Source organism: Trachinotus anak, unplaced genomic scaffold, assembly GCF_046630095.1.
Source record: "Trachinotus anak isolate AG129_WGS33_773 ecotype Australia unplaced genomic scaffold, CSIRO_AGI_Tana_v1 ptg000008l, whole genome shotgun sequence".
NCBI classification, from domain to species: domain Eukaryota; kingdom Metazoa; phylum Chordata; class Actinopteri; order Carangiformes; family Carangidae; genus Trachinotus; species Trachinotus anak.
In genome coordinates this window covers 27,516,940-27,538,904 of record NW_027273859.1, presented here as the reverse complement: position 1 = coordinate 27,538,904, position 21,965 = coordinate 27,516,940, and the positions used below count along the sequence as shown (strand labels likewise).

The window sequence follows — 21,965 nt, the reverse complement described above, 5'->3', positions numbered from 1 at the left end:
TATACATACACACACACACACACAGCATCTCACAAAAGCGAGTGCACCCTCACATTTTTGTAAATTTTTATTATATCTTTTCATGGGACAACACTGAAGATATGACACTTTGATACAATGTAAAGTCGTCAGTGTACAGCTTGTACAACAGTGTAAATTCACTGTCCCCTCAAAATAATTCAACACACAGCCATTAATGTCTAAACCACTGGCAACAAAAGTGAGTACACCCCAAAGTGAAAATGTCCAAGTTGTCCCCAAAGTGTCAATATTTTGTGTGGCCACCATAATTTTCCAGCACTGCCTTAACTCTCTTGGGCATGGAGTTCACTAAAGCTTCACAGGTTGCCACTGAAATGATCTTCCATGACGACATCCCAGAGCTGGTGGATATTAGAGACCTTGCACTCCTCCACCTTCTGTTTGAGGATGCCCCACAGATGCTCAATGGGGTTTAAGTCTGGAGACATGCTTGGCCAGTCCATCACCTTTACCCTCAGTTTCTTTAGCAAGGCAGTGGTCATCTCGGAGGTGTGTTTGGGGTCGTAATCATGTTGGAATACAGCCCTGTGACCCAGTTTCTGAAGGGAGGGGAATCATGCTCTGCTTCAGTCTGCCACAGTACATGTTGGCATTCAGGGTTCCCTCAATGAACTGTCGCTCCCCAGTGCCGGCAGCACTCATGCAGCCCCAAACCATGACACTCCCACCACCATGCTTGACTGTAGGCAAGACACACTTGTCTTTGTGCTCCTCACCTGGTTGCCGCCGCACACACTTGACACCATCTGAACCAAATAAGTTTATCTTGGTCTCATCAGACCACAGGACATGGTTCCAGTAATCCATGTCCTTAGTCTGCTTGTCTTCAGCAAACTGTTTGCGGGCTTTCTTGTGCATCATCTTTAGAAGAGGCTTCCTTCTGGGACGACAGCCATGCAGACCAATTTGATGCAGTGTGTGGGGTATGGTCTGAGCACTGACAGGCTGACCCCCCACCCCTTCAATCTCTGCAGCAATGCTGGCAGCACTCACACTTCTATTTTCAAAAGACAACCTCTAGATATGACGCTGAGCACGTGCACTCAGCTTCTTTGGTTGACCATGGCGAGGCCTGTTCTGAGTGGAACCTGTCCTGTTAATGGTCAATGGTCTTGGCCATTGTGCTGCAGCTCAGTTTCAGGGTGTTGGCAATCAATAGGCATACACTGAAGATTGGGTGTAGTGTATAATCAATGCCCACATGGGAAATGACCTTATTTCCTTATTTAATATAGTATAATAAAGTTGAAAGCAGTTGTCATTGTACCATCACAGTATGAAGAAAGACTTTAAATGTGTTAAATGCAGAGTATTAAATCAGATACCTAGCTCTTGTTGATTGCAGTCCCATTTTCAACATGTTCTACCTCCTACATCAATGAGCCCCAGTCAGATATGATTTTCAGGTCCAAACATCTATCATACATTAATAGTTACCTTGCATATAAACATTACTGCTGAAACTAACTGATAATCATATGGAAGTGTTGAGGCCAGATATGAAACATGATTTCTTTTTATTATTATTATAGAGAAATGTAACCTAAAAGCTTTGTTATTCCTCTTACCTTTTGCCTGATTTTGAGCCCATAGAATAAATGAAACAATACAGCAAACCTGACCCAGCAGGAAGCAATAAACAAACAAACAAAATAACCTCATATCTAAGAACACAGTGTAAGGGGTTTTGAGGCAACTACACTTAACTAAATGACTTTATGTAAATTAATGAATAGCATCTCAATTTTAGAAGCACTGATGATGCATTTTCATGACCACAGATAGTTGTGTACATTGGTGGAGTCAGAATAATGAAGAGGAACTAAAACTTTACAAAATGAAGGTTTTTTGAACACCTGTGTGTCACAATAAACCCAGCTTCGTTAGCTTCCACCTGTGTCCAATCAACCTTTATGGCAAGAGAGCGCTGTGATTGGCTATCATATCAAGTTAAAATGCCTGCCCTGCATGCTTCCAACCACCGTGCCACTGTAGGAGAACGACAGACTTTTGGTCTTTTTGGGTCAGCTGAAGTCAGATAGAGGCACCAAAATTTGCATTTGATCTTTTCTCTGGCTGAAGCCATGGGACTTATTACAAGGTGAGGTTTCAATGATTCTTCCTGTGCTCAGTAGTGTAATTGAATGTCTGAAATGTGTGGTACTTTAGTTTAAACATAACTTTCTTTCCTAGTGTGGTGCTCCTATGGCTGCTGTTGTTTAGAGAGCTTCAAGCAAGCATAAAATGTAAGTCTGCAGTTGAATATTGAGGGTTTTTTTTTTTTTTTTTTTTTTTTTTGCAAAATGATCTTGAGTAGACAAATATGATAATAATGGAAAACAACTTACCAACAGCTACCAATCATGGCTTTGAGCCTGGCATCTGGGACATGAGCTACCAGCCCCAGCCTAGGCCTCAGGTTCCGAGCTACCAGCCCCAGCCTAGGCCTCAGGTTCCCAGCTACCAGCCCCAGCCTAGGCCTCAGGTTCCCAGCTACCAGCCCCAGCCTAGGCCTCAGGTTCCCAGCTACCAGCCCCAGCCTAGGCCTCAGGTTCCCAGCTACCAGCCCCAGCCTAGGCCTCAGGTTCCCAGCTACCAGCCCCAGCCTAGGCCTCAGGTTCCCAGCTACCAGCCCCAGCCTAGGCCTCAGGTTCCCAGCTACCAGCCCCAGCCTAAGCCTCAGGTTCCCAGCTACCAGCCCCAGCCCCAGCCTAAGCCTCAGGTTCCCAGCTACCAGCCTCAGCCCCAGCCTAAGCCTCAGGTTCCCAGCTACCAGCCCCAGCCTAAGCCTCAGGTTCCCAGCTACCAGCCTCAGCCTAAGCCTCAGGTTCCCAGCTACCAGCCTCAGCCCCAGCCTAAGCCTCAGGTTCCCAGCTACCAGCCTCAGCCCCAGCCTAAGCCTCAGGTTCCCAGCTACCAGCCCCAGCCTAAGCCTCAGGTTCCCAGCTACCAGCCCCAGCCTAAGCCTCAGGTTCCCAGCTACCAGCCCCAGCCTAAGCCTCAGGTTCCCAGCTACCAGCCTCAGCCCCAGCCTAAGCCTCAGGTTCCCAGCTACCAGCCCAGGTCTAAGCCCCCAAGCTATCAGCCCAAGCCCAGGCCTCAGGTTCCCAGCTACGAGCCCAAACCGAGGCCTCAGGTTCCCAGCTACGAGCCCAAACCGAGGCCTCAGGTTCCCAGCTACGAGCCCAAACCGAGGCCTCAGGTTCCCAGCTACGAGCCCAAACCGAGGCCTCAGGTTCCCAGCTACCAGCCCAAACCGAGGCCTCAGGTTCCCAGCTACCAGCCCAAACCGAGGCCTCAGGTTCCCAGCTACCAGCCCCAGCCCCAGCCTAAGCCTCAGGTTCCCAGCTACCAGCCCCGGCCCCAGCCTAAGCCTCAGGTTCCCAGCTACCAGCCCCGGCCTCAGCCCCAGTATCCGCCTCAGGTTCCCAGCTACCAGCCCCGGCCTCAGCCCCCAAGCTATCAGCCCAAGCCCAGGCCTCAGGTTCCCAGCTACGAGCCCAAGCCCAGGCCTCAGGTTCCCAGCTACGAGCCCAAACCGAGGCCTCAGGTTCCCAGCTACGAGCCCAAACCGAGGCCTCAGGTTCCCAGCTACGAGCCCAAACCGAGGCCTCAGGTTCCCAGCTACGAGCCCAAACCGAGGCCTCAGGTTCCCAGCTACGAGCCCAAACCGAGGCCTCAGGTTCCCAGCTACGAGCCCAAACCGAGGCCTCAGGTTCCCAGCTACGAGCCCAAACCGAGGCCTCAGGTTCCCAGCTACGAGCCCAAACCGAGGCCTCAGGTTCCCAGCTTCCAGCCCAAGCCTCAGGTTCCCAGCTACGAGCCCAAGCCTCGGCCCCAGCCCCAGGCTCCCAGTTACTAGAGCATATCTAGATTAAAGGGTAAGTGTGGCATAAAAAACCTAAAATGTTTGCTTACTGCTCCTTAAAAGTGAAAGCTTATTAATGACCTGACAAATCTTGCTGTTTCAGATACTGGAGGTGTTTCAACTTATTGGCCTTGTTGAATTAACACTTGTACCATGAGTCTTTAGAGAAATAAAATGTTTTTGCTATGTTGGTGTGCAACTGTAACTCATTTAACTCAACTTGAGTGTTCTGAAGGTAACTGGGAGTTAAGATAGTCCATGTTTCTTGTACATATGGGTGAGGATAATGAGGCAAAATGTATCAGCATTGGTTTCAAACTCCTCTGGCACAGTGGTGCTGCAAACGAGCAATATTTAAAGCTTAAATGATATGCTATCAAATGCAAATGGTCAAAATCAGATCAGTCACTGCCTTTACCTTGTAGGGTTCACTTGCCCCAAACAAATTTTATATGCTGCTCCTCCAGCTATAGGGTCTGGTGCTACCTTCACTGACCCTTGTTAACTTGAGATTCATTAGGTTTTCAATTAAAACATAACCTGTATCACTTAGTTACACCCTGAAGCATCAGTTATAAATGGTGTGGTGGGGTTCTTTTTTTTTTTTTTTTTTTTTTAAAATGGCATTTGATTTGAATTATACTGCAGGGTGTGTGAAAGGAAATTCCCACTGTCAACTTCACCTCACTTTGCAGACAATGAACTTAGTATAAACAGTACAGGTCCATGTCTGATGGTGCATTTACTTATTCAATCATGTGAAGCATAAAATAACCTTAAGGTGCACTTCAAGCGCATGCAATTTTAACAGGGATGGACATTGCACATGGGGGTTTAACCTGTTGTCACTTTATTGCCATTTGCACCCACATTATTTTAACTAGACTTTCTCAAAACCTATATTAGCACAAGGACCAGTGCACATGCTGGGCCCCCTTGGTGCACCATCAGGGCATCATGATGGTAGATCCAGGAATTGAGAACATTCTTGCCCCTCCAAATTTCTTGTGGCACTGATGGCATCAGAAAATCAATCTTGACTTCTGGTATTGTGGGTTTTAAACATTGACATTGTTTGTGGGGTTTTGATTTTTAAGACTCTGTGCTATAAAGTCTTGTGGCAGTTGCTTAGAATAAAGATTCTTGACTTGAAAGTCACAGAACCCCCACACTCTTCAACTCCCTGTATAAATGTCAGTTAAAGTGATGGACAGTGCAGGATTCTTCTTTGGATATTGATCCAAACTTTATGCTCTTATGTGTAAGATTAAAACGTAGCTTGGTCTGTTCCACCTGTGTAGGAAACGGGTAAATCGAGCTTTCTTAGTGTGCATCTGGACCATCAGCACTTCGCTGGTTAATTCTTTTAGAGAACCTAATGGTTAAATCTGTGACCCTGAAAGCATGCGAATACATACTTACTGGGGACTGTAGTTCACTGTTACAGACCCACATGAGGTGTTTCGTGGCCAACCACACCCTATACGTCGTTATGCGTGAGCTGATCTATCCAAATTCCTACCTTCACCTTAGTCCTTGAACGCAGCATAAGAGCCGCCCCGCTCCGCCGGTCCTCAGCCGGTAGTTAGTCGGTCTCTCTCGCAGTGGCAGTCATCCCTGAGCCCTCAGGAACCCCTGGATCCACATCTGTAGTGTTGTTTTTTTATGAAACGTCTGCGATGAAGCGGAAAGTGACCGACATTTAGAAGAAGTCTGAATGACTGATGTGCAACAGGCAACTGGGCTGGAAACTCACTGAAGGCTCATCGGCTTTGGAGGAACTGTTGCACAAAATCCCGCTGCGATGTCCCTGCTGTGTGTCAGAGGTAAGGTCTCACCTAGAGCTGCAGGTTGCTCTGTCTCTTGAAAAATAAATACTGAAACAGAAGAATCTGATCTGCTTTGACTGAATGATTTGCTGGGGAAAAAAGCGAAGTTAGTAATCCTGAGTAGATTTTAGAGATTTGTATAAATGTCACATCGACTTTCTATAGGAATATTTTTGTAGTAGATAAGAAAAATCTAAGGATAAAACTTAAAGCAGGCAAGACAGAAAATCTACAGGGACATATTCTGCAAAATGACTGTATGTCGATGAAGTCCTGCCTGCCTCAGTCCATCATGTAGGTGATGAGAATAAGGAGCATGTTAATTAGTGTAGATCCATAAAATGAGCAAGCCTCATCAGTTTTCAACTGTTTCTCTTAAGATAAGTGAACCAGTTTTACCAAGACTGAAACAAAGACTTTTACCTGTGTGTGTGTTCCTGTTTATGGTGGGCACTGTTTGGAGTGAGTATGATTGCACTTGGAAAGGTAAAACGTAATAAATGTAGGTTACATATATTGAATTGCCATATATGAAATATATGTCAATATAAAAATAAATAAATATATAGACATGTTTAAAATTAATGAGAAATTAATTTTAAGAAAGCATACATAGGCATATAAAATATGTATGTTGTTAATAAACTTGCATATATAAATTAAATATATATCTTTAACTTATATGTACATGTACCACTCAGTAAGCAACATCAACTTTAAGGGATCTGTATCAAAATTAATATCAGTCAATTTATTGTTAATGGAAAAATATCACTCAAGATATACCTGGAACAGAACAGAGTCATTTACAACTAAGACAATAAAATTCTGAAACTTGAGAGGCTGTGTAGTTACTGGGTCCAAGTAGGAACATGTGGGATTTAGTCTGTTAGAGTAAAAACAAATTGTTGTACAAAAAACATTGATTTATTTGTTTAATTGCTCATTAGCAGTTTTGTGAATCGTACTTTTGTGAATTGACACCTCAAAGTGTCGTGTCTCAAAAAAACAAGTGTGTTTCAATGCAAGTGATGAACGTGGCTGAAGATCCACTGATTTTGGCAGTCCATGGATTTAAACTGAGTAACACTGATCACATTTAAAAAAAAATGTGTCTTAAAACAAAGCTCACATGTCCACATGTACATTAAAACATGTGCTGGGTGCAATTATCCCTCCTGGTCATACCGGCCATCAACAGATATGAATTCAATGCGAAGGGTGGGGGTCAAAACCCACAATCCTCAGACTGTACAGACATATGTATTTATGCATCAGCAGGTGGAGTTAGGGACATCAACTGAATATCTCCCAAAGTTACAGTTTATTATTTACATCGGAAGAAAGTTAGGTAGGGTCCCGTGAAAGGAATGAAACCGCAAGTAAAACCTGATTCATTGTTCATATAATTCTCATTTTACCACAGACTTAAAAAATTGTGAACCTATCCTTTTTAAATTTGTAGATATGAATGACTCTTCAAGGAGTACACCTGTAGACTTTTCATCGGAAGCAAAAAAATCACAGTATTACTTATAATTACAATTTGTGGAACTTTAATATAGTGAAGCAACAGCAAGTTTTACTAATTTTTCTGGTTGACATAAACTGGTCAGCAGTGACCCCAGTAAACTAGAAGCTCACAGGAACATGTAAAGCCTCACAGAGAGATTTTTAATAAAATGCTGATCATCAAAGTAGGAAAAAACTAAAAGAAACAATCTGATTTACTCTGTAAGAGGATATTAATCCTTATTTGTATCAGTGGAAAGCTTAAGTGTCTCATGATGTTCTTCCAAATAAATTTTCACCCTGACAACAGAAATCTTCACAGGAGTTTATTCAATGTCTTCTGTCTATTTTCTCCATTTTTCCTTAAATATAAATATTGTCGATATATCAGTGGAATCCAAGCGCTTGTTTCTGTTGTTGAGAGACGCTGGATTGTAAGTAGAGATGAGGTGAAACTGGATGAGATTTCTTTTGCGCGTTCTACCTCAAGTGAAGCAGATCAGTGAGCAACAGCTGGAGTTTGTATATGTACTTTTCAGGTGTGTAAATTAAAGAAATAACAAACGTTATTACTGATAATTATTATTGTGTTGTCAGACAAATGGTTAAGTTAAAGTAAAAAATAAAAAACAGATTCATCCCACTCTGCCACCAGTTTATTTAACATTTTGGCTCCTTTCCAGACAACAAATTGCTCTTCTTTCACAGACATGCTGATTGATTTTCACACCATCAAACTATTGTCTGCCTATCTCGAACTCTCAGCCCCTGGCGTATTGTTTCTCACTGATCGTTTCTGACCACTTCCCATCTCGGGTGCGAGTGCTGCCTGAGGCTGGAAGGCGGCCACTGCCCAAACTCCTCTATTACAGATTGAGGAGGGATGGGGGTGAGGCTGGAGGGATCGAGGGATGTGGTGGGTGAAGCACAGCTGGGTCGCAGTGGGCTCAGCCAAGTGGAATTATAAAAAAAAAAAAAAAAAATTGTGTCATAGCCTGCACAGAGATGGATGGAGAATGTGGCTCATGCTCAGCTTCCACACACACCTGAGTGTTTCAGGTGCTCCTCATAGTTGCTGTTAAAAGAAACTTGTAACAGTGTTGTTTTGTCCACGCGGTGCTCAGAGTCAAACAGCAGACAGACACAGTTGGTGACGACCTGGTGAACACGGTGGAGCGTTCATCAACCAGAGAACCAGATATTTTCCTCTGGTGTCGGTAGAGACCAAACACAGAGCTAAAAGAGAGGGAATGCTGGACTTATATCCACCATATTGTCACAAACATGGCTGCAAATGAATGTTAAAGCTTCATAAGTGTTAGATGTTTACATAAGCAGCTGTTTTTGCGGACAAGAGATGATAGTATGTCATAATTGTGGCCAAAAAATGAAGTTATTGGATGTTTAAACAATACAATTCACACAATTTCTGTATAGAAATGGAGATAACATGTTTAGATAAAGTGACCATTTTGATTTCGGCCACACATAATGAGATGTGTTGTTCTCAACAAGTCCTCCAAATTAAGTGACAATTTGCCCTGGTCTTTCCATGTCTTTCCATGTCTGCAGGGCGACATGAGTTTTCATGGACTTGCGAAGCCATTAAAATCAGTGTTGGAAAGTAAATCTGTTTTGTAATGTGGTTAAAGTTTAGTTAGGTTCAGAGGTTTATGTCGTCTGGCTCACCTGTCCTGGAAAGACAGGTGTTTTTCTAAATGTATAATTAAACTGATATGAAGTTTAATGAAAATTTTGAGAGATAATTCTGTATTCCTTCATCCTCCTGACCACTGACAAAAATATCTGACCTAAGCCAGAGTTACTGTGAACTCTTTTCCCTGGATGTGGCAGCTGCTCTCTCCCTTATTAAAAGAACCCAGACTTTCCATGCCATTGAAGGGAAATGCAGACAAACCAGAAGAGCAGCCTCCTTGTTTCCTGAGAGCTGTGATGCATTTCACAAGCCATTAGCCTCCTTCCTTGTTCCTTGTTGCGTTGAGGGCACTCAGAGCCTGCATGGTGGCTGGCAGTACTCTGCAGACAGTGAATGGCTGCAGATGAAAAGCCGTGGATGGGAGGACACAGTCTCTGACAGCTCAGTTGGTACCCACACTCAGCTATTTCTGGATGGCAATTAGCAGTGGAATAAATGCATACAGTAATGGTATTGCATCATTTGCCAAGTGTTGAGTCTGTGAGGAAACTGCATTAGAAGAAATTATATAGCAATAATGAGAGATAAATACATGCAGGTGGACTGTGGAGAGCACACAGAGGGATTCTGTGAGCGTGCAAGAGAAAGGCATGATGAGGTAATATCTGAAAGCATTTTTTAGGCCACCAGATGCCATAGGTAAGGACAGTAGGTGAGGACAGACCAGGTCAGTCAGTACACTGGCACACAGCGTCGGAATGACAGGGACACAAGTAAAGCTTCAGTGGCCTGTGTGGGAAGAGGGGGGTGGGGATAGAGAGGGAATAATCCCCTGGCCATCTGCTGCTTTTCCTCCCCTGTGTGTGTGTTTATGCTTGTGTGTGTGTTTATGCTTTTGTGTGTGTGTGTGTGTGTGTGTGTGTGTGTGTGTTGCAATGTGACTCACGTGGGACAGGGACTTTACTTCCTTCTTCTCGTTCCCTCCCTCTCATGGTAATGCCACTTCCTGGTATTGGTCTCTCCTGCCTCTGGCAGCCTCTCTTTACACTTCATCTTTGCTGCTGGCAACTTGTGTCAACTCAGACTTGTTCATTAGTTGTGCTAAAGGAAATCAATTCTGCTTTTGTGATGACAAGTAAAGAGAGAATCAGAGAGAAATACAAACCAATGAGTCAAGTTTTTTTTTTTTCCCAGCCATGCTGCAGGAATGTCAGCGCTGGTCAGTTGATTGGCTAGATGCTGGATTGGTCCACCGTTCTGGTCCAGACTAATACATTAACAGCTATATATAGACTTTGTACAGGCATTCATGGTCCCCAGAGGATGAATCTTATCGGTTGTGTTGATCCCTTGACTTTTCCTCTAGTGCCACCAGCTGGTCAAATTTTTCACTTATCGAGTGAAATATCTCAAAATCTACTGAATGGACTCTACTGTTGATACACATACATCCATATTCATTATGTTGGGTACATTCAGAATATCTTTTAAGCATCTGTTCAGAGACAAGAATAAAAAAAAAAAAGAATTTACAGTTCTGTTTTCATCTTGATGAATAAGTAGTTTACAAATAAGAGGGTGAAATAAAGATCAGAATAACAGTAAATGTAAGAAAACATGACATTTGGAACAATTCAATCATTCTAAAGACAAACACAGACACAACAGAATATATATTGAACTTTTATAAGATAACCAATGGGCCATGGGTGTAATATACTGGAAAGTTACACTTTATCAATCATATCTCTGCAGATCCACTGACGCAGGTTTGTGTTTGAATTTACACCTTTCATAATTTAGGATTAGGATTATAATTAAGTGAGCAACTCACTGCACTTTATATTCAGAGTTCAATTTTGTGAACTCTGACTGTGGGTCTGTGGACCACTTAAAGTGCTCATAATCACATCTGAAATTGTGGTTATTTTCATGATTGAATTGATAATCGCTGATTATCAATTTACTGAATATGAATGAATTCTTGATTTAACTGATTAATTGGTTGGTGTATAAACTATTAAAAAAAAGCCTATTTTGCCAGAGCCCAAGGTAATGTATTAATGTACATGGCTTGTTTTTAGAGCTGTAATGGTCAGCCAATCAATTGATTAGTTGATTAAAAGAAAATTCATCACCAACTATTTAGATAACTGATTAATCGGTTAGGTAATTCTTTCAAGCAGAAGAGTTTAAGAATGGACTGTTGGTTAAAACAAAACAACAAACATTTATTGATGATCTTGTGCTGTAGGAAATTGTGATCACTTTTTTCACCAGTTAATCGAAAATTAGAGATGAAGTTTTGCAGAGTGCTGTGTCACATGACACCATATTGTGTAGTGGTAATTTGCAGAGTAATTTCTGTTCGGCACTAAATGAAGGGTGAGCACATTACAGTTCAGAGACACAGACTGATGAAGGTTTAGGAAAGGACGTAGGGATAGATGGTGTGTGTGTGTGTGTGTGTGTGTGTGTGTGTGTGTGTGTGTGTGTGTGTGTGTGTGTGTGTGTGTGTGTTAATGTCATAATCCATGAAACCCCCTCCCCTGACGCCCCCCTGGTTGATCACTCCTGGACTTCTTGAGGTGTCTCTAATTGGCTCATTAGCATGGTGAAGTGGGGACACAGCAGGTAGAGAAATCTGTTAATTTGTGATTATGCAGGGTGCTGTGATGTGTACATGCTACTGTATATTACAGACACACACACACTGAGGTGGAAACAAATAAATACAAAAACAAGCAAACCTATATCATGTAACTTAAACCAATAATAGTAAATAAATAAATGCATCAATAAATGAATAAATTAAATGAATGAATGATGTGTATGTCCACTACAAACCACAAACTCAATAGCTGTAGATGCTGTGATATTAGCTGTGAGTAGTCATGGCTCGGATTTGAGAAGCTTTTTTTCTATGGAAATATTTCAGTTAAATTTAGGTAATTTAAAAACACAATATACATATACAGCCCAGACCAGGAGTGTGTGGACACTTACATTTTTCTTGTTCCTCAGGATCTGAGATTCAGCACATTTACTTTCAAAAAATTAAAAATAAAAAATTGGACACTACATTAACGTGCCAATTCTCAGCTTTAATTTGCATGAGGCTACATCTATATAGACCCACAGAACACTTTGTACCTGTGCTCACCTAGACCTTCACTGCAGCCGTCCTCAGGTCTTCCTTGTTGTGGGGTCTCTCTTTCTTCAGTCTGGTCTTCAGTACGTTCAGCAGCTCAGTATGATTCAGATCAGGTGACTGACTCGGACAGTGCAGTATATTCTACCTTTTCACCCAGAAAAACTCTTTGGTTGTTTGGTTTTGTCCTTATGTTTGCTGAATGATGAGTTTTGGTGGATTTGGCTGAACCTGGGCACAGATCGCTCCTGTAGTCCTCCCACTGACAGCCTTACATACCTGAGCCACAACAGAACCATCACCATGTTTGACAGATGAGGTGGTGGCTTTGGGTAATGAGCTGTTCTTTTTTCCATCATTATGATAGAGGTTGATTTTAGTGTCATCACTCAAATTTTCTTTTTGTGTGTTTTTGTGAGTGGCAGCCCAGCCTTTCTGTATTTGAAGTTGCCAGGGTTTACATCTTGTGGTGAATCCTCTGAGGTCATCGAGTCTTAGATTAGGAAACATGTCCGTCTACATCCTGGAGAGCTTTCTTGACTTTCTGTACAGTCATAAATGGGTTTTTCGTCACCATGCAAACGATTTCCTGTGCACCTTTCTTTTATAGAAAACACCTAACTGTTGATTTTGGGCAAACCAACTACATTTAATCACTCTCTGATAGATGATTGCTTTAATTTTGAACCTCATTATTATCTTCTGCTCTTGCATAGTCACCTGTTTACTCCTCACATCGACAGACAGCTCCACCTCAGTCTAAATGGCAACTTTCAATAATCTCTGAGTCACATCTGAGCTATTCTCTGCAGGAACTAACACTGAAAGTTGTACACAGTTGCTCAAGAAACGTTTAATAGCCCAGCATCGAATTACTTTTGAACCGTGGCAATTTTGGAGCTATGCTTTAAAAAAGCTATATCTCACAGTAATTTCTTTCTACATTGCTGTAACCTTACTGCAAATTAAAGCTGAGACTTGGCACTTTAATATAGTGTCCATTATTTTATTTCAAACTGAATGTGCTGTAGCTCAGAGCCTGAAGAACAAAAAATATGTAACTGTCTGGACTGAACTGACTGCCTTATGGTCTGGGCTGATAATATACTTTATACAATTAACATGTAGCAGAAGGCAAACATTTCACAGTGGAAATACAATTCACTGAATTAAGAAAATGTTATAAACTGTGAGAAACATAAAGAAAAAAGGAGTGTTTAATTTTTTAATTAACAATTAAGAAATGGGGCTGTATTGAATCTCTGTGGCAAATGTTTATTTAACAAAAATATGTAGATTTTGTTGCATTTATGGCAAGTCCAAAACAAAGCCTGTCTTTCCTCAATAGTGCCTGACTCATATTGGATTTTCTTGCTTGTGCACAAAAATGTGGGCATTAAAAAATATTTTTGTCTTTTCTAGTCCTATTGACCATTCAAAGTGCACAGCCACACTCACCCACACACATTCATACAGCGCCTTTTTCCTACATATATAGTGTTTTCTTTGTACCAAACACACACTTACACACCAGTGATACACCGGGTGATTTGGGGTTCAGTATCTTGTCTAAGGACACTTCGACATGCAGACCGGAGGAGCTGGGAATCAAACCACCGACATTACAATTAGCCCACGACCTGCTCTGTCTTCTGAGCCACAGCTGACTAAGATATCTGCTGAGTGGAACATGAAAAATTACTCTGCTGTCTGATTGACAAACTTTTTTAAGGTGTAACACTGTTTCTAAATTACCTTAAACATATTTTTGTCCTTTCTGTACATCAGCTATTTTTTTAAATCTTTTATCTTATCTTCATCGATGTATCTGTGAAGAGCTAAAATCAGTGTTAATGGAGACTGCTTGATTTTATCTCTGTCTCTTAATCACTTCAGATGTAAGTGGCATTCGTGTTATTATGATGCTGTGTTTTTTGTGATTGATTCTAACAGTGGGAACTGGACTGTTTTCATAAATTCTCTGTTAGCATAGGCCACAGGAGCATGTGTAAAATGCTCAAACACACCTGAGTCAGTGTACTACCACCAACACACAAATGCTTTGGTGGACACATAGATCCATAATAGTAGTATTTATTAGGTTGGCTTGGTTGGGTGTGCAGGGGCTTTCATTTAATGGAAGCAAGAGGGTGTTAATGACATGGCCACCAGGTTGCCAACCTCCACACTCAAACCCATCGCGAGTCGAGGGAGTACAGCTAAAAATAGATCCACTGTCTGGCCCCTTGTAATGACACTGCTCTGTGCCTGTCTGCCTGCTCAGGGTTTCTTTCACTTGTGTGCTTACAGGTAGATCAAGAGGCTGCAAGCAGGAACTACAGCAGCAAATAGTTAATTCAGCAGAGTATTGATGTAAATTAATGCAGGCTAAAAGAAAAAAGAAGACAGGACTCTGTTGCATAACTCACTGAATCCATTGCATGAAGACGGAGAACTCTCTTAATTTTGTCAGACTTGGAACGCCCCTGCATTAAAGACAGAAACTGCGATTAGCTGACACATACAGTCACATACAGCCACAAGCTGCACACTAATCTGTTGCAAAGCATCTCAATAAACAACTAAGGTGCAAGAGGAAAAAATAAGTGACTTTGTCTTTGTCTGGCTCCTGTCTTGAACTATACTTTGTTCAATAGCCGTTACACAAAGATTCAATCATTAGTCTAAACCAGGGCTTACTCTTTATGTGGCTTTGTTAAAAGGTCCCATAATTTACACTTTTCTGGTGTTTTATTTTAAGTTTTGGTGTTCATAAGAAGATATATGTGTGGTTTTAACAACCAAAAACCATCTCAGGGTAGTTTTACATCTCTTCTCTCCAGTTTCCTCCTGGAGCTCTACCAACAAAAGCTCAATCATAAGAGGCTCTGGGCTGACTAATAACAAAAACGTATTATATAAATATAAAAATATAGCAGATTACAGGTAAACACTCAGAGAAACCAAATCCTGCAAGGTTGGATGCTGGGTCTAGATGGGTCGTGCTGGGGCCATAGCTGAGGGTGTTGACTGTTTCGTTGTGACATCGCAAAGTTATAGAAGTCTGGACAGCTTGTTTTAAAGCTCAGTTTCTGAACACATTGGACACTTTGTTACTTTCACAGTATTCAAACAGCATCTAGATCTGTTTTATAATAAAAAAAAAGACATGGAAATCTCACTTCCTACAATATGGGACCTTTAAGTGAGGTGGACTCGTATTGAACAGGCTGGTGTGTCATCTCTGAGTGTGGACCAGAGGAACCAGAGGCTCAAAAACGTCTTTAATTCACCTCTGAGAGGTTATTTCCACCCCTGAGCTTCAAAGCTGCACTTTCACATGTCACTTCAAAGAGATCAAACCAGAACCACCAGAGAAGCCATTAAGTGAACAAAGTCAGAGTTTCAATCTAATGAAGGCAAGAATGTCATTGGTGTACAGTGGGAATTACATATAATCATTTTGGCTTTGTAAAATTGTCAACTGTCATTATTTCTTCAAAGTCAGGCTGAAATTATAGACTATACTGATGGCTGTTAGCTTTGTGTTGAATTTTGACATGGGTTGCTAACATTTGCATTCACTATTGATGTAATCTACAGATTGAATGAGTTGTGTGTGGTGGCAAATCGTCGATGAGAAGAATAGGTATAACACCAAAATCCAGTTGTGTCATTTGCAAAACAACAACCCAAGATTCATATATATCACATCAAAGGCAAATACCACTAATAGTCTAACTAATTCACTGTTTAATCCAGTGTTGTTTGATGTTTGGGGACGTTGAGTTCTCTTGTCTAGTTTAATCCTCAATTTTCTTAAAAATCTTGAGAAAACCAACTCGCTTTTAGATTTTAATCCTTGACTGTGCTTTAGGACAGATTTCATAACTTTTATCACTTGAGGTTATTGTTTCATACTATCAATGATATTTCATTATTATTGTAAGTAAATTGCTGGGTTTCCTGTGCAATGAGAGATTATCAACAACATTCAGAGCTGCTTATTTCCAGTTTTTCCAAAGAAAATGGTTTAGATAATCTGGGTAAACTTTTTTTTATTTGTGTGCCTCATCCTGTTAGACGTGGTTGCAGTGATTATTAAGGTCATTGATCATTAAGGATCCCATGAGATAGTTTGGTACCAGGTAAATGCCAAAATCATTAAAATATGACAGCACTTGTTTTTCTACCATAGATGTCTTAGGTACTAGAGATGTGATTCTTCCAGGGCTGATGAGAGCAGTGTAATAACCCTACAAATGATCTAGTCTGACATTAAACTTAAAGATAACAACAACATGTGTTATGGCGGCAGCAGGTGCAGGTGCAGCAACAGGTTGGAAAACACCACCATGACTGGTGTACGGAGATATTTTATATTTGAGGTGGGTCATCAAGTTGTGGAGAAACAAAATCCACACGAAGGAACAGCTCAAACTGATCGAAGCAGCTCAAACACAGGCGTCCAGATCTGCACAGAGAGTTCAGGCTGAGTTAGTCTCAAGTTGTTAACTTTAAATTAACATGTCGTCGACTTATTCATGTCCTGAAGTGTTACCGTTGGTGTTTGTGAAGCTTTAGCTTGTGTAAGCTAACGTTAGCTTTTTTAGGCTAACGCAGCTACATTTCGAAAGTGAGCTGGGGGCTAACGACATTAGCAGGCTATAGTCATCGCTGTTCAGTCCGGTTCAAACAGAACACTGACTTTTTAAGTGAATATTTCCACACTATGGGTCTGTCACCTTGTCAGACACTTTAAACTACTGCTGCACACTGATCATATGAAGGTGTGCAGCAACCTCTGTTTCTGCTGTGGCATCCAGACCACCAACACAACACGAGCCGGGGGCTTAGTTATCCGTGGTTATCCTTGTACACCGCCATTTAAACAGGAATAGAATATGTACTGGTCAGTCATACAGTTACAAAAGCACAGCAAGTTATTTTAGCACAGAGGCTAACTAGGTAGCTTAGATAGTGCTTTTTTTCCCATTATTGGAACATTTTAGCACTTTTAAAGTAAAGCTCTTTCATTAATATTTCCATAAATTGCAGTGAACATATATGTTCATACAGTGTACATACAGACATTAATGCTCGGCAGCTCACCAGGGGCACATCTGTCATGAAGTGTCTCAGAGGTGCCAATGGCATATACTGTATGTACTGCCTATAAGAGAAGGAGGCCCTGAGCCAATATATATATATTTGATATATAGATATCAAATTATGGCAATTATAGCAAGCAGAATCGCATACGACTTCTACTTGATGCTGCTTTGGAGTACAGTGTTATCCTAACTGAAAGAAATGATGCCCAAAATGATGACGAATATCAGACCAAACAGTTTTCTTTTAAAATAATTTTGAAAAAAAAAAAAATGAGGTAAAGTCCCTCTTTGCTTCTTGGGAAAACGTGCAAGTGTGAGAGTGACTGGTCGTGTTCATGTGAGCGTCTTTTGAGCTGATTGCTGAGGCTGGAAGCTGCTAAAATGTTTTTTTTTTTGTTTTGTTTTACAAAAATTTTATGGAGCGGGATCTGACATTTCAGATTTGAGTATGACATAATATTTCTCAACCAGTGCAGCTCTTCACCAGCAGGTTCAATCTAATCCATGACTCATTATATGAGCATCAGTCTGCTGTTTTCCCAAAATATCCGCCATGGCTTAACTCAGGATCTTCACTTTATTAAGCAGTTCAGAAAGCTTTAGATGCTCCATAAGGTAAAAAGTTCGCCGCTGTTAACTATTGCTCGTCAAAGGAGTAAAACCTGCACTCTCCCACACAGCTATCTCTTTTTGTTATTTGTCCACGGGACAATGCAGCAGAGTCTGGTAGGTTTCAGCCCTGCTTAAGGCATTAGCTCTGAGGGATTATCCCACCAGCCAAACGCTCGGTCACCAGCAGCACGCATCCTCTCATACAATCACTCCGGTGGACACGTGCCTGATATCTGGCCTGCTTTACTACCTCTGATCAGGCTCGCCCTCCCTCTCGTCCAAAGGGATGTGACACTGACCTCTGTATTATTGTCTCCAGCCAACAGAGAGCAATAGTAATGTGTCTCTGCTGTATGAGCCACTGGCATTTTATTTGATGCTCGGTTTAGTGGGATGTGTTTTGAGACGCGCCCTGGCTCAGTGGGTAACTTGCTCATTTATGTTTTTTTATGTTTTATTTTCTCTGTTAATTAATGCACACCCACCTGCTAATAATAACAGTAAGTGAAAGTGAAGTGGAATTCATTTTAAAATTATGTTAAAGGAGAGCTCCTAACACAGATGTTACAAATCTGTTGGTGATTGAATTGGATCATGGGTAATGTAGGCGCCAGGTTTTGACAGGTAAGAAGTATGTGTGGAATAACAAGACGATGGCTGGAAAACGTGATTGGATTATGATAAGGAAAATACATTTTCCAAGCTATATGAGAGCACACGAATGCACCATTCTCATGACTTTTGTTTAATCCTAATTTCTATACTATATTATATTTATACAATTTTAATTTGATACAAAAGTTTTGTTTTTTTTCATATAGATGAAAAATCTATCACGGTGGTTCAATTATTTCTGTGGTTGGGTATACACTATATTGGCACTATATACTGTTCTGTAAAAATTTTAACGCCACGACTGTTGATATAACTTGCATCCATTAAATGTCTGATGCTGCCGCTCACTTCAGCAAAGTGTCGACACCTGACACTTCTCTTATTTTTTGACGGGACATCCTAAAAAGTTGAAAATCATCTCATCAAACTGATGTTTCTTGTAATTTTAAAGAAATTCACAGGAGAGCGTTCTGACAAAAATATTGTAACAGTGATGTTTTGGCTCTTTTTGCTTTTGGTTCTGATGTGCTGTTTGATCATTTGTGTCCACTATGACCAACTTGTTGCTCAAAATATGTCATGTGATGCATTAAATAGACTATATAGAGTGCGGTGTGAGACTTGACAGCTGGCATCTCTCGGCCATGAAATGAAAATCTCACAGACTATCGCTCCATTAAAAAAAAAAAAAAACACAAAGAATGTGTGTATTTTAATGTCGGTTCAGTGCTGATCTTCTCAGTAACCGTGATCCTGTAAAGTGATGATCATTCTGGCAAATAGAAGAGGATGAATTAGCCAAGTAATTTACGATGTCTGCTCTGGTTTGCAGTTGTATGACTGAACTTGTAAACATCAGTTACACAACTGGGGGCAGCTCTTTGTTTCTGCGGTGCTTAAAAATTATGATTGATGTGACTCAACATTGTTGATTGACAGACCAATTCTTCTCTTCATTTGCAGAGAATAAAATTACATTAGGATGGAGGGTTTAGATTGTACCTTGACAGGAGCAGGAGTGGCTCTTTTATTTACTCATTTGCAACCTGATAGATTATGAAGGATTCATCAAATCTCATCTTTATGCAGCTGTGATTAAAGAAAAAATCCTCCCATGAGGCTTGTAAAACATCTCAACATAAATAAAAGCTAGACAGCACGTCCCCACCCGCTTCAGTGGTGCTGCTCAAATTCTGACCCTATTCTCTACTTAACCAAAAATAATTAATTGCCGCCCTGGGATCAATGAAACACACAGCAAATGATAACAAATGTAAATAAACCAAACTGTCATTTTGAGTGGGAATGTTACCCCCTAGCAAACAATGAGAAGCCTCAGTTTGATCAGTGTCCTTACATAGCCTCTCCCTGGGGAACCAGGAGGTGTAATGCAGCATGTACTCACTCTGCTAAGTAGAGGCCCAGGCTTCCCTCACACCCTTTTAGCACTTTTTTGTTGAGCACTCTGAGGAAGCTTTGGGCAAATGTGGCAATACTGTAAAGTACATCAGAAAATAAATGTGCTGGACCCTAAACACCAAATCTATGTTTGTCTCTTCATAAATACAAAATTCTTGGTTTTGAGACTTCGACCACTTCTTCAATACAACTGAGATGAATTCAGTTTAATTTTTGGTGCTCAGAGTAATTACATTAAAAAAAGTCAACAACTAGGCCTACATCTCTTTCCAGAAACATAATTGTTGTTATTCAGCAGCATCTCAATGGCTTTGTTTGCAGTTATGAATATGATTTACCTTAGGTAGAAAAGAGACACAAACCAGAACTTCCAGGTTCTGTTATAAGAAAACTTTACTCAAATTCCCATTTACATTTATAGGAACAAAAATGACTAAAATCCAGTCTAGGAACATAACCAGTGTGCTGTATGGCTCACTCTGTATGTCTAAATAAGAACAGTGAGTTAAAGAACACAATGACAAGTATATATAGTTGGTATATATTTATTGGTGTTCAATGAACACCATTAGCAACGAGCCTGAGAACACTGGGGGTTAAATGAAAAGTGGATAAAAACAGAACTGAATGGAATAATTCAAGTCAATGGTTAAACTCAAGTGGTTCAAGCTAGTTCAGACAAGGCATTGATAACAGGGGTGTAGGTGTTTTAGACAGCAAAGTTTGCAGCTTCTCTTCTCTTCTCTTCTCTTCTCTTCTCTTCTCTTCTCTTTCTGTAGCATCGCTGTGAGTCTCTTTCACAGCGTCAGGCCATTCACACAGGTATTGTCAGGGCCCGGTTGGCCCTGGACCAACGAGGCCACTGGGCTTCCTGTGAGCCTCCGCCAAGCTGGCACGAGTGACACACAAGGCAAGCTGTGCTGACAGCCTAAGACAAATGACCTATTAGCTCTCTCTCTCTCTCTCTCTCTCTCTCCCTGCGTATTCCTCTCTGTGTCGGAGTCTCTTATCACATCTCACACTTTTGGGCTGTGATTGAATTGAAGTATTGAGCTCCCTGGGAGAGAATATGCATTTAAACAGGATTTAAACAACTTAATTACCTTAAAAGGGAATAAACCTTTATACTGCAGCGTGATACATTGACTATAACACATTTCCTGGGGAGTTAATTGCATTGTAGATCGATATTAGTGACTTTTTAGCCTGAAGCCCGGCACACATTGGCATTTTAAGACATTGGCATTTCAGGACATTCAGTGAAGCAGATCTCAATGGTGTTGTTTTCAGTATTATTTAAAGACTTCTTAAGTTTTATACAATACACATAATATTATTATTTTTGTCCATGTTGTCTCTTGACAAATGCAATGGTATCTTAAAACAAGTAAATTATAGCAGTGGTTACCAAACTTTTTTGGAATGTACTCCTCATATTTCTTTTTCCACAGATGTTTTGCATTAATTACTGTTGTGCAAATGCAAAGGGCAAATTAAACTTTGCACTTTGAGTTTCTGCACACAAATGACACTATTCTCTCCTGCTATTTTAAGACAAGATATTACATATATTATATATTATATTATCAATTAATCTGCCAATTATCTTGTTGATTAATCAATTATTTGCTTGAATTATTTGTTACATACAATTTCCAAGAGCCCATGGTGATGTCATTAAATGTTTTATCAAACCAACAGTCCATAAGAGACTTTGAATTTACTATAAGACAAGGAAAAACAACAAATTCTCAAATGTTTACTTAAATTTCTGCTTGAAACTTGACTTTAAAGATTAATTGGTTTTCAAAATAAAGGCAATTAATCGACTAATCATTGGAGCTCTAATCTCCATCATGTCTGTATGAATCAGTTGTACAGACGTTTTTAATTGTAGAAAGAAAACACAGATGGAACTAATAGCAGACAGCTTGTTACAGATATTATGACAGTGTAACTGAAGCAGCAATCAATTTAATTAGTTTCACCACTGCTTCTCTATGTTCTACTTCTGTTTTTCTTTTGCTCCTTTCTATACCACCTAGCTTAATCGCTAACGTCTGCTAACATTGATACAAGCTAGTACAGTTTGCTTGGCTAAGCTCCTGAAATTTCTGCTGAAGATTTTATACCCGACAGGTGATGA

General features: G+C 40.7%; 2 protein-coding genes across 3 annotated transcripts in view; both read left to right on the top strand.

Moving 5' to 3' along the window:
• Positions 1–1,983: 1,983 nt before the first annotated feature.
• On the top strand, positions 1,984–4,096 carry LOC139624650 (uncharacterized). Of its 2 annotated transcripts, none has more exons than XM_071483940.1 (8): positions 1,984–2,143; positions 2,236–2,288; positions 2,397–2,764; positions 2,804–2,836; positions 2,948–3,382; positions 3,422–3,790; positions 3,851–3,923; positions 4,014–4,096. In XM_071483940.1, the coding sequence occupies exons 1-7, from the start codon at positions 2,127–2,129 to the stop codon at positions 3,902–3,904; spliced, it is 1,329 nt and encodes a 442-aa protein (XP_071340041.1). In that variant the 5' UTR covers positions 1,984–2,126; the 3' UTR covers positions 3,905–3,923; positions 4,014–4,096. The 2 variants fall into 2 exon arrangements, with proteins under 2 accessions (XP_071340041.1, XP_071340039.1); XM_071483938.1 differs by having other exon boundaries at positions 3,422–3,823; positions 3,884–3,923.
• A 141-nt stretch (positions 4,097–4,237) lies between these two features.
• The window catches only part of LOC139624654 (protein unc-13 homolog B-like), a 168,170-nt gene continuing 150,442 nt past the window's right edge, over positions 4,238–21,965 (top strand). Inside the window, exon 1 of the mRNA XM_071483945.1 lies at positions 4,238–5,736. Coding sequence (XP_071340046.1) covers positions 5,715–5,736 — 22 coding nt within the window. The 5' untranslated portion in view covers positions 4,238–5,714. The remainder of the gene's footprint in view (positions 5,737–21,965) is intronic.